This window comes from Esox lucius, chromosome 4, assembly GCF_011004845.1.
Source record: "Esox lucius isolate fEsoLuc1 chromosome 4, fEsoLuc1.pri, whole genome shotgun sequence".
NCBI lineage: Eukaryota > Metazoa > Chordata > Actinopteri > Esociformes > Esocidae > Esox > Esox lucius.
This window is the reverse complement of record NC_047572.1, coordinates 30,490,830-30,502,290: the sequence shown is the minus strand read 5'-3', so window position 1 is coordinate 30,502,290 and position 11,461 is coordinate 30,490,830. Positions and strand designations below refer to the sequence as shown.

The 11,461-nt window shown below is 43.6% G+C and overlaps 3 protein-coding genes across 3 annotated transcripts; 1 reads left to right on the top strand and 2 right to left on the bottom strand.

Moving 5' to 3' along the window:
* Positions 1-675: 675 nt before the first annotated feature.
* On the bottom strand, positions 676-4,205 carry med19a (mediator complex subunit 19a). Its single transcript, XM_010901551.4, has 6 exons — positions 3,850-4,205; positions 2,069-2,191; positions 1,791-1,924; positions 1,567-1,663; positions 1,398-1,492; positions 676-1,022 (listed from the first exon to the last, which is right to left on the bottom strand). Exons 1-6 carry the CDS (start codon positions 4,061-4,063, stop codon positions 957-959), a joined length of 729 nt encoding a protein of 242 aa, XP_010899853.1. The 5' UTR covers positions 4,064-4,205; the 3' UTR covers positions 676-956.
* A 107-nt stretch (positions 4,206-4,312) lies between these two features.
* si:dkey-6i22.5 (polyamine-modulated factor 1) lies at positions 4,313-8,033 on the bottom strand. Its single transcript, NM_001303796.1, is given in 5 exon segments — positions 4,313-4,478; positions 7,029-7,224; positions 7,368-7,465; positions 7,545-7,650; positions 7,739-8,033. Coding segments are annotated over 5 exon segments (708 nt in total). The 5' UTR covers positions 7,969-8,033; the 3' UTR covers positions 4,313-4,400.
* A 338-nt stretch (positions 8,034-8,371) lies between these two features.
* Positions 8,372-11,456, top strand: tmx2a (thioredoxin-related transmembrane protein 2a). Its single transcript, NM_001303799.1, is given in 8 exon segments — positions 8,372-8,597; positions 8,710-8,770; positions 9,198-9,311; positions 9,791-9,867; positions 10,309-10,415; positions 10,627-10,692; positions 10,817-10,946; positions 11,057-11,456. Coding segments are annotated over 8 exon segments (915 nt in total). The 5' UTR covers positions 8,372-8,408; the 3' UTR covers positions 11,228-11,456.
* Positions 11,457-11,461: the final 5 nt, after the last annotated feature.

Here is an 11,461-nt window from a genome sequence, read left to right as displayed (position 1 = left end):
CCCGTGGAAGGCGTTGCAATTGGCCAGCGCCATCCAGCTTTTTGGGATTAGTTTTCCGATATGGTTGCCTGGCCTTGTGGGACGCTTGGGTGCCTGTGTGAAGAATGTGGTTTTTACTGTGTTGCAGTCTTGACTTCCTGGTTTGAGTGAGCAGCATGATAAAAACCAGAACGGGGATGGTTTGGAAGAAGCCTTTGAATATAACAGGGTAAAACTATTGAGAAAAAATTTATATTTTACACTGCATTATTTTCATTTTCTGTTTTATAGTTGATCTCCTATATCCATATTTTCATTTTATTGATGTAAACTTCAGCTTTGACATGGGTCACACCAAAAAGTCTGCACAGAGACATTCAGAACTATTCTGATGTAATGCATTGGACACGATGCGTTGTATTCATTAATCACCAGTTGCCAAAGACACTGCAGTGTTCTCTGTAGCAAAACCAATGATGAAAAAATGGGAAGTACTTCCCTTTCAAATGTTGAGCAGGTGTCCTTTTCGCTAGTCCCACGTCTCCAGGACGAGTGACAGGATGTAGGCCTTGTGCATAAGACGTAAAAGCACAAACAGGCAATCTCTTGTCCAGGTAACGTACAACTAGCGTAGCCGTGGACCAGCGTATAAATCCGAAAATAGGTTAAACAGAAACGAGAAAGAAAAGGAGCATGGACAATGATAACCAAAGTTTATTGGATCCTAATGTGTTCAGAAAATATTGACACCAAATGAAAAGGGAGCTTTCATAATATACAATCACTCAGAACATCACAGTAGCCTTCTGTCTCGCTGGACAAACAATTCACCTCCACCTTTCACACCACACACCCACATTTGTCTGGCACTTTCGCTCACACATGCGTAATCTGCAAACACACTCACGAAAATGTTCTGACTGAAAACACACACACACACACACACACACACACACACACACACGTCCCCGTCTGGTTCATCTGAGACTGTTGCTGTTGGGCTGAGAACCAGGCAGTCCAGGATGGTCCGGGCTGTGACGGTTCTGCAAACAGAGACAGAAACAGCGTAAAAAGCCCTGACCCGCAGCCATCAGCTTCACATGGGACTGACCTGTCCTACTCCGGAAGCACATCAGCTGACATTCTAGTTGCAAAGTGCCCGTTTAAGGCAACCTGGAGATGCACGTATTTTCTAATTTCGGCCCGACAACACGCAGCGATGCAATTCGCTATGATCAGATGACGATTAACATATTTTTCATATTTTTGGCCCAGAAACATGCATAGTTGGTCCAGGGAGAGTTCCAGGCAGGGACGGTGCTGGAGGATTGTCTGAAAAGCTGCTGCCCAGGGCGGGCTTCATACACCTTTGGTTACAGGCCTACTCGGGTGGCGGAAGGGTCAGGACAGTAACTCACCTTCTTCTTTTTCTTATCTTTCTTCTTCTTCTTGCGGTCAGGGTCGTCATCCCTCTTTTTCTTCTTTTTCTTGGGGTCAGAGTCTGACGGGGTCTCTGTGGACAGAGGAAGCGTTTCAAGCGGCCGTAGGAGGGCGGGGTGTGTGTCGGCCTGGAAGAACGTGTGTTACCTTGGGGAATGGGGTCCTGGGGGCGGTGATGTTTATGCTTGTGTTTGCTTTTCTTCTTCGGAGGCTGTATGTGCATAAGTCGGTACTGCTCCGGTAACTGGGAAACAAAAACAGAGTATATTTACATCTTCACAACATCAACAGCACAGAAACACACGAGGCCTTAACGTTGACCATTAAAGGACCCTAGAAACTTGGGTTCCGTTTTAAAGTAACGTGTTTACCGGTCCAGTGTGCAGTCTGAAGCCGGTGAGGCTGGCTCCAGTTAGAGGGCTAAAGGAGTTACCACACACGGGAGGCTTCTCTATCAGCGAGCGTAAGGAACTGCCGTCTTGGGCCCCGGGACAGTCGATCATGCCTGCAGACCCAGGAGGGACGGGGGACACAGACACAAGGATGTAAGTGGAGACGAGTCCACAGAATGCACACAGCACACGCGCCAACTCTAAACACCTCATCATCAACCACCACACACACGCATGCACAGCAATGTTAAACTCACCTGGTAACTCTGGCAGAAAATTGCTGAGCTTTTCCTTAACCTTCTTGCCGCAGAACTTGTTGTAGGCATGTTCCAAGTTGTAGTGTGTGATGAGGTTGGTGTTGCCCGTCAGCTCATTGCCCACTGTGGTGAAAATACAGGACCCAGTTAACACCCACTGTGGTGAAAATACAGGACCCAGGTAACACCCACTGTGGTGAATATACAGGACCCAGGTAACACCCACTGTGGTGAATATACAGGACCCAGGTAACACCCACTGTGGTGAATATACAGGACCCAGGTAACACCCACTGTGGTGAATATACAGGACCCAGGTAACACCCACTGTGGTGAATATACAGGACCCAGGTAACACCCACTGTGGTGAATATACAGGACCCAGGTAACACCCACTGTGGTGAATATACAGGACCCAGGTAATACCCACTGTGGTGAAAATACAGGACCCAGGTAATACCCACTGTGGTGAAAATACAGGACCCAGGTAATACCCACTGTGGTGAATATACAGGACCCAGGTAATACCCACTGTGGTGAATATACAGGACCCAGGTAATACCCACTGTGGTGAAAATACAGGACCCAGGTAATACCCACTGTGGTGAATATACAGGACCCAGGTAATACCCACTGTGGTGAATATACAGGACCCAGGTAACACCCACTGTGGTGAATATACAGGACCCAGGTAATACCCACTGTGGTGAATATACAGGACCCAGGTAATACCCACTGTGGTGAAAATACAGGACCCAGGTAATACCCACTGTGGTGAAAATACAGGACCCAGGTAATACCCACTGTGGTGAATATACAGGACCCAGGTAATACCCACTGTGGTGAATATACAGGACCCAGGTAATACCCACTGTGGTGAAAATACAGGACCCAGGTAATACCCACTGTGGTGAATATACAGGACCCAGGTAATACCCACTGTGGTGAATATACAGGACCCAGGTAATACCCACTGTGGTGAATATACAGGACCCAGGTAATACCCACTGTGGTGAAAATACAGGACCCAGTTAATTCCCACTCTCATGAAAAAAGTCCCAGCAAGTATAAACAAACTCAATACAACCGCCCTGCTAATCAATAGTGGAAATGTGCGTCTGTCCGTTCAGTGCCTTTGGAAAGTTTTCAGACTATACTTTCACTACATTTTGCTTGATTTTTAGACCTAGTTTATAATTGAACAATCTATACACAAACCCCATGATGGCAAAGTAATTTTAGTTATATGTGACAGGTATCATTTTAAATTGAAGTGACCAGCGTTCAGCGTACACGCATAAGCAAAAGTAACGCTTTTTAATGAGTCAATTTATTTCTACGACTTCAACAGTTCACTCATTATCCATACCCTGCTCTATACCGCACCACAACAACATCTGGTTAAAACTAAACAAAATCACCAATATAGTGCAGTTCGAGTTGCGGGTTTGAATGTAAAAAGGTTGTCAGTCACACATAATTGTACAACTCGTGTGCGTAACAGGACAAACACTTCCAATCGCCAGTTCCCACGCATTGGACCTTTGGTACAACATCTAGAGAAACCGCAAACGCCTACAGGGGGCTCGAGATTTACTAGCTGAAGTAATGTTGTGCTAACAAGCGTACGTTACCATAGCATAAGGCGGTTAGCTTAGCTAACAGGCTACGACTAACTGTATCGACAGAATAAACCTACAGGGCAGGCAGGAAATAACGTACAAATCTCCAGACAGTAGTAAAATATATACGTTATGCACACAACTAATGTGTAACTTTACCTGGTAGTTCTCGCAATAAATAAAAAGGTTCATTCATGGCTCCGGGCTTGCGTAGAGCAGGCCCCTCATCCCCGTGCTGAGGTGGCATCTGAGCCGCCATCGGGACTTGGTTTGGAGGCAGAGGCGGCTTTCCCGGTCCAAATCCCAGAGACGATGATCCGGGAGGTCCCTGAGCTTCATTTTGCCCATACAGAGTTGAAAACATTTCCGTCATATCTACTGCGAGTGATACATTTAAATAACAAGTATATCAATGTACTTTATTGGTGTGTACACATGTAGCTAAACACCTAGCCAACCAACGAAGATCATCTGACCACAACAAGTCTGTCGACAGTTTTTGTGGCTTATTTTCCATAAGTAAAGTACCGTAACACTAGGAGTAAATTGGAAAGTAAAATTATACAACAAATCGGTCAAATGCCACTACGAAACAAACGTTAATGTGCATAGATCATTCTCAATGAAAGAAATACTGTTGTTTTATTTATTTAAACACAAAAACAGAGCACAAGGCCGACAGTTTACATATTTCTGGCTAAGGCTATTGCTCAAACGTCAAATGTTGCAGGAGGGCAGAGGGAGGAAGAGAGAATCTGGAACTCGTTGAAAGATGCCTGTGCAGAAACCTGGAGGTTAAGGAACAGATACATAAACAGTAAAGAAATAAAAATCATAACAGCTAAAATATGGCCTTAACTAGTTAGTTAGTAAGTATAAAGATGTCTTGCTTTCAAAGTCATTAATTACATTTAAGTAATTTAGCAGACTCTTCTCCATATTGACTTTAAGTTGCTGGGCCATCATGCAATGGGCCTCTTCTGGCCAGAAACCAGGCCTTCATTTACCAGTGAGTCAGAGCATAATGTCAAAACACAGCGCCTTGGGAAATTATTCAACTTTTCAAAATTAAAATTGATTTAATATACATTTTTACATCTACTCAAACATACTCTGTAAAGTCAAGAGGGAAAAATGTGTTATGTATTATAAACTGTAAAACAGTATATAATCTGACAAACACATCGGGCAGCTATTACTGCTGTGAATCTTGGTCAAGTCTTTAGGTAGCTTGCATACCTGAATAGCAAAATATTTGACCATCATAAAAACAGTCCCCCAAAAAAACTCCTTAGTCAAACTCCTTGTTGAAGACAAACATACCCCTAACCAGATGCAGCCAATACTTCCAAATATTAAACGGCAATCAGTGATGTGTTGTTTTGGATTTGGCCCAAGCATAATGCTTTGCATTCAGGACAAAAAGTTAATTTAGGTGCAGTATTACTTCAGTTCCTTCTTTAGATGTCCCATATATCGGTCTTGAATAAATCTGAAGCTAATGTGCATTCTAGACAATCAGCAACAAGTGTTCCACAATACGCTGGTATAATTGTGTGTAACTAAGTATTGTTTGTCTTTGTCAATTAGAATTGGTTCTCATTTAGCTTATCTGGTTAAATAAAGGAGACTTACAATTTTTAAGATGTTAGATGTTTGATCAATTCATCCTTCAGTTTGTTAAGATTCTTTGTGGTATTCATTATTGACAAGAGGGTAGGAGTGTCTAGCTAGACATGTATGTACAGTAAAGGGCAACAGAGAGGTAGGGGGCACACATTCCACCATGGCATGTGGGCATGAGTGGTTCAGTTTGAAACTGGTCAAGTAAATTGTATTTTCAGTAGCACAACTGGTGTACATGTTGTCAATGATGTGTTTTCTGAGGTAGAGAAGGAGAACCCAACTACAGCCAAGCCTGAGGCCATATAGGAGTAGGGCTCATCCTAGGGGTGTAACGATCCATCTACTACATCGATGTATCGATTTATATTCCTATGATCCAACTACATCGATCTGTGCTCAGCAAGTTGGCCTTCCGGACGACATATATCGATCTAACATCGTTTTAAAATGTAATCAATCGATTGTATCGATACTAGGAAATAACCCATTGGATTTAAGCACGTCAGATTTTATATGAATGTTTTTTCTTAGCACTTTTAATGATAAAGGGCGATAAACGTTACTCGATTCAGTCTGCCTATCCGTGACATCATCGCCCCGGGCCAGCAGCAGCGCAAAGACAACAAAACATAGCATGGCAGATGAGAAGCCGACGAGCGAGAAATTATCAAGCCACCATTGCGGTCCAGTGTGTGGAAACATTTTGGCTTTTGCAAAGACGGGGATGTTCTAAATAAGTCGCTCGCTGTTTGTAGGATATGTAAAGGTCAAGTAAAGTAAAAATCACGACAAATCTCTCTAACCACCTACTAAGGCGCCATGGGATTTCACACAACACCGGTTGCACTTTATTCAAATAAAATGTGAATGCATTTGCCATTAATTGTTGTTTACTTGTTTGTTTATATCCATAATTAATTGATACCTGATTCCCTTACAAGAAACCACCGGAATCTAGGAAACTTCACCTGCACTGTCCAGTATCCAGGTATTTATTTCAGTCACACTGGTTGAATTTTTGGCTAAAAAGTTACTGAATCGATTTCAAGTCACTGAATCGTTTCGGAACGTATCGTTCTAAATGAACCAATATCGGCCTTGAATCGTATCGACAACCACGAATCGAATCGTTACACCCCTAGATCATCCGTACACCTTCTCCAATTATTTTGTAAAGAAAATTTCATTTCACAGATAATATTACCATATATCCCATTCAATCTTGAAATGCTCACATAAATACTGAGTTATGTAAGTTAAACTGTCTGAGTATGAGCAATCTGGTTTGTTTGCATGCTAATTCTGCTTACAGGTTAGCAACATATGGTCCATGGTGTTTACCATTGTGAAATAGCCTACTGAGAATGCCAGCTGTGGGGTTGCTGCTCTTACTAATTTATAATAACAACAACAAGTACATCACTGATTTTGCCTGTATGTGATAAACAGTGGACAAAACATTGCCTGTTATGAAATGAGCACTACAGAGAGAAGCATTCCGGATGATCTCATCATGGCTTACCATAAACGCCTGCATTTAGCTTTCAACGGGTGGCTTCGACAACGGTATTCTATAAAAATGAAAGCCATCTTTTTTGCATTCCTGTTCTGACATCCAAAGGCATAACATTACCCTTTTTCCCCCTTTAGTCCGAGGATCTAAGGGAGGGACCAAAGCCGCTAATCTAGAAGGTGATAGGAGTCGCACTCACCTTCCACTCGTCCACAGTCGTGGCGATGTGCTGTTCTGTCCGACGGATTCCCTCTCTACCCGCCTGCACCCTCTCAGCCAGCGCAGTATTTTCTTCTCGAATTTTCCTTAGCTCCCTTTTCAGGTACGCCTCCTGCTTCATGTAGTACGACATCACAAAACTACACAGATCCTGCTCAGGAACCCCGCTTGGACGCCTGGGGGTACATCAGGAAGATTAGGATAAACGGAAGTGCCCATAGACACTTGGCTGAAGTTTGATTTTACCCGGTGAACACAGGTTAAATGGATTGAATGGGATACGGGACAATCAGAAAAAAGCAAAATAAAACAGACTAACCAAGCAGCGTCCTGGCTGTTACTGGCAGCTTCTAACTGATCCAGCTTATCCAATTTGCACTGAAGGTCTCCCTCTTCGATCAGTTTGGTGATGTCGTCCTGTATAGGTGCGGCACACACGTTAACAGACTAACACCTCCTTTAAAGTGTAACTAAAGCATAGAAGAGAGGGGCCAACCTGGATACTCCTCTGTAGGTGTTCTATGAACTGCTTGTGTATTTTCTCTGTCTCCTGTGGGTTCTTCTTATACAAGGGATGAAAAATTTGGGAAGCTCTATGAAAGCTAAAGAACGAATAAGGAAAGGTTGGTTTTCCAAAAATTCAACAGCTCAACTTGATATGGCCAAATGTGGGGGTAATTAAGTACTTACCGGGCGTCGGACATAAACTTCAGTAAACTCTTCTCAATTACTGTGTTGAACAGCAGTAACCTGTTCCCCCTGGGTTCGGATTCGCCAGACAAATTTGAGTGTTTTTCACGACCCGACGACTGAGACGAAACATCTGTTGCATTGTTAATCTGATCCTGTACGTTATCTCCTCTAGTTATATCAACATTGCTGCGCATTTGCTTGTCTTGGGTTTCAACGGTTTCCGCCATGTTTTACTTTGTATATGTTTTACATTACCCGCCAAAGTGCCTCTGCTTCTACGGAACGCGAACAGACACATACGTTTTTGTGCTTCGACCAGTATACGCATGCGCAGGCAAGTGTCGTGTGTCACGCTCATTCACGTTGAGCAATCTTTGGCTAAGCGTTCGTTTTGAGCCAGAGAAATCCAGACCTTGGGTTGGGTGTCGCTGCTTCAGCTGTCACAGCGTATCCCCTTCTCCGGGAGGATGTCAATTTCATTCCTCGCGTCTTCTCTCCTCGACCTCCTTTCTCAAAGCCAATTGGATTAGAAGGTTAGAAGTCCCGCCTCTCAGACAATCTCATCCAATGGATTTTCAGAAGGACGCGAGGAATCAAAATACGAGGAATAAAGTCAAATACATTGACACTCTCCCCCACTCTTTTCACTGTTGCGTGCAGTTGGAACATGGGGTTGATCACCGGAGTAATTGCTTTCTTTTACCACTTGCCTCAAATATACAAATGGATCTTCAAGCCTTATTACATTATTTCTATATTGATGTCCACGGCTTTCCTCATAATTCGGAAGTGTCCGGGACTTTGCGAAAACTTGAACACAGAGCGTGAGGACGGGAACCCATGCGACTTTGACTGGGTCAGTATTGGTGTGGAGTTGCAGCGCTTGTTGCGCTGTCTTTGTGGAGATTGTTGCCGTGTAAACGTCAACAACAATTTGTATCTAATGTTGCGTGGCCAATGTCTTACAGAGAGAAGTGGAGATTCTAATGTTTCTCAGTGCGATTGTCATGATGAAGAACAGACGAGCCAGTGAGTGCCGAATGAAACACACACATTTGTTTATCCACACTAACCCCAATGTTAGTTTCACTCTTGAACTGACCTCAAAGCAGGAAATAGTATATTTCTTCATGGCTAAAAAAATACCTTGTCAGGTTCTACAATCTATGTGGTGACATCTGGTCCCCTCATTAACCATTACACACGCGCAGGTTTGGCCTGGATTGTTCTCACTGAACATTTATCCTTTATTGACAGTGTAAGCAGTACACACCTCAGAACACGCAAGCTGCAATTTAATTTGAGCCAAATTCTGGTTAATGGTTGGCTCTTTGCAAAAGAGTTTGTTTTGTACACACCAGAAAACAGTTGTAGGGGGGTCGAATGTGTCTGCTTAGGCTCAGCTGCCGTTGGCCACTCCTCTAAACTGCCTTACTATAGCTCTCTCTACTCCCAGTCACCCTGGAACAGCATGCGGGGAACCTGTTCATGTTCAGTAAAGTGGCCAACGTCATCCTCTTCTTCAGGCTGGACATCCGGCTCGGGATCCTCTACTTCGCTCTAATAACCGGTGAGCTGCCAATGCCGTCATTCTGCCCTCAACGTCATTGACGTCCATCACTACAGTCAGCATCACTAGAGTCAGCAAACTAGATTTCTCTGCGTCTCCTTCTCAAATCCCGTTTGAGGAGAAGGTCGCGGAGGCTGTGATTTTTCTCATCCAATGGGTTTTAAGGAGCTGATCGAGAGCGAAGCTAGGTGTCAAGGAGTGTACAATTTAGATTTTCCATTGGCTTTGCTGATGGAAACCATGCCACCTTTCGGGGCTCTGTGAACTTGGCAGCATGGGGTTAAGCATTAGGGCAAGTTAGTATTAAGTCTCTGTCCCACCACAATCATACAACTTCTTTAGATTTTTCTAAGCATCGTGTTGTTAATTTTCTTTGACTTTGCTGTATTCCTTTCACACGTGGAACGTATTAAAACATTTAACTGACGTTGTGAAAAATGACAGCAAGAATGCCTAACGATTCCTTTCTCTTGTCCCAGCATTTGTCATGACCTGCAAGCAGCCTCTTTACATGGGCCCAGAGTATATCAAGTACTTCAGTGACAAAACCATAGACGTAAGTCTGTCAGTTGGACATGTGTGATGTCACCTACCTGTCAATGAAGATTATTCAGCTTATAAACTGTTAATGTACTGACTGTAACTGAATATTAAGTGGTATTTGTAGTTTTCAGATTTTCCTAAAACTCTCCGTTTTGTAGTTTTCCAGAGTTTCCCAAACCTCTCCTCAGGCCTCCCCGTACATTTCAATTTTTTTACCATAAACTCACCTGATTCAGTTTGTCAAAGGCTTGATGATTAGTAGACAAATTTAATCAGGTTTGCCAGTTTATGAGTCGAAACTAAAATGTGGAACATCTGTGGAGACCCCAAAAAAGCTTGAGACCCTTTTATGTTCTCTTGCCTATCGGGATAATGATGTTAATCTAAGAAGCTAGACTCCTGGCTGGATCTCCTCTAGTACGGTAATCTGATACGGTCTAATCCCATTGGACAGGCGGAGTTGAACCAGGATTCTCGTGTGACCTGGATTGTTGAGTTCTACGCTAATTGGTCTTCCGAGTGCCAGTCCTTTGCCTCCGTCTTTGCCAACCTCTCCCTCAAGTGAGTGTTCCTCCTGTCTCACCTGCTTACTGTGCCATAGGTCCTGAGCCTGTGTATGCTGTTGCCCTGTCTACTTTCTTCCAGTGAAATACTACATTATTTCAGTTGTCAGCTAAACACCGGAATTTGGATTTGACGTTAAACCTTAACAAACCCCCATTTAACCTATGTAATATTCTGATCTAGGTCTTTCATTTTGATTTGAATTCAGGTACAATTGTACTGGCCTGCGGTTTGGGAAGATAGATGCTGGCCGATACGATGAGGTGGCCAAGAGGTAAGACTCACCCTTTTCAAATTGGTAGTCTGTGACAAGAATGTTAACTAGGACACCACAACCGTGTCACTAATCGAAGGGACTGCCTCTTTCTGTGTCCTTGAAACTTCATCCTTCTCTACAGGTACCAGGTTAGCACCTCCCCTCTGGCCCGACAACTTCCCTCATTGGTGCTTTTCCAGTCAGGGCGGGAGGTCATGAGACGCCCAATGGTGGACTCTAAGAGGAGAGCTGTGTCCTGGACCTTTAGTGAGGTGTGTGTGTTGTGGAGGAATCACAAATCTGTGTGTGTGTCGGTGTCAGAGAATCTCGAGGACTCGGGAAGTCAATCACACCGGGCTCAGTATCTCACTCTCTCTTTTAGGAGAACGTGATCCGTGAGTTCAACCTAAACGAGCTCTACCAAGCTTCTAAGCAGATGAAGAAAGGCCGCGCTGAGAAAGGAGAGGAACAAAAGCCCTCCCAACCAGGAGGAGGCAGCGAAGACCCTCAATCAGAACTTGACATCACAGAAGAGAGCAAGAAAGACAAGTAGAGATGGTGGAAAATGGCAAGAGACAATTGTTGTACTGCAATCATAGTTTCACTGCCTTATATCATTGGTCAGATGTTCAGACTACCAGCATTGAAGTCCATTCAAGAGCTTTTAGCCTGTGAGGAAAAGTTCTGCTGCCTTTTTGGGGTATTTCTTTTAACACTGAAGTATGGAGTCATCCAATTGTATATTTTCTGCCGAACGTAAAAATTAAATAATTCATTACACCAAGAC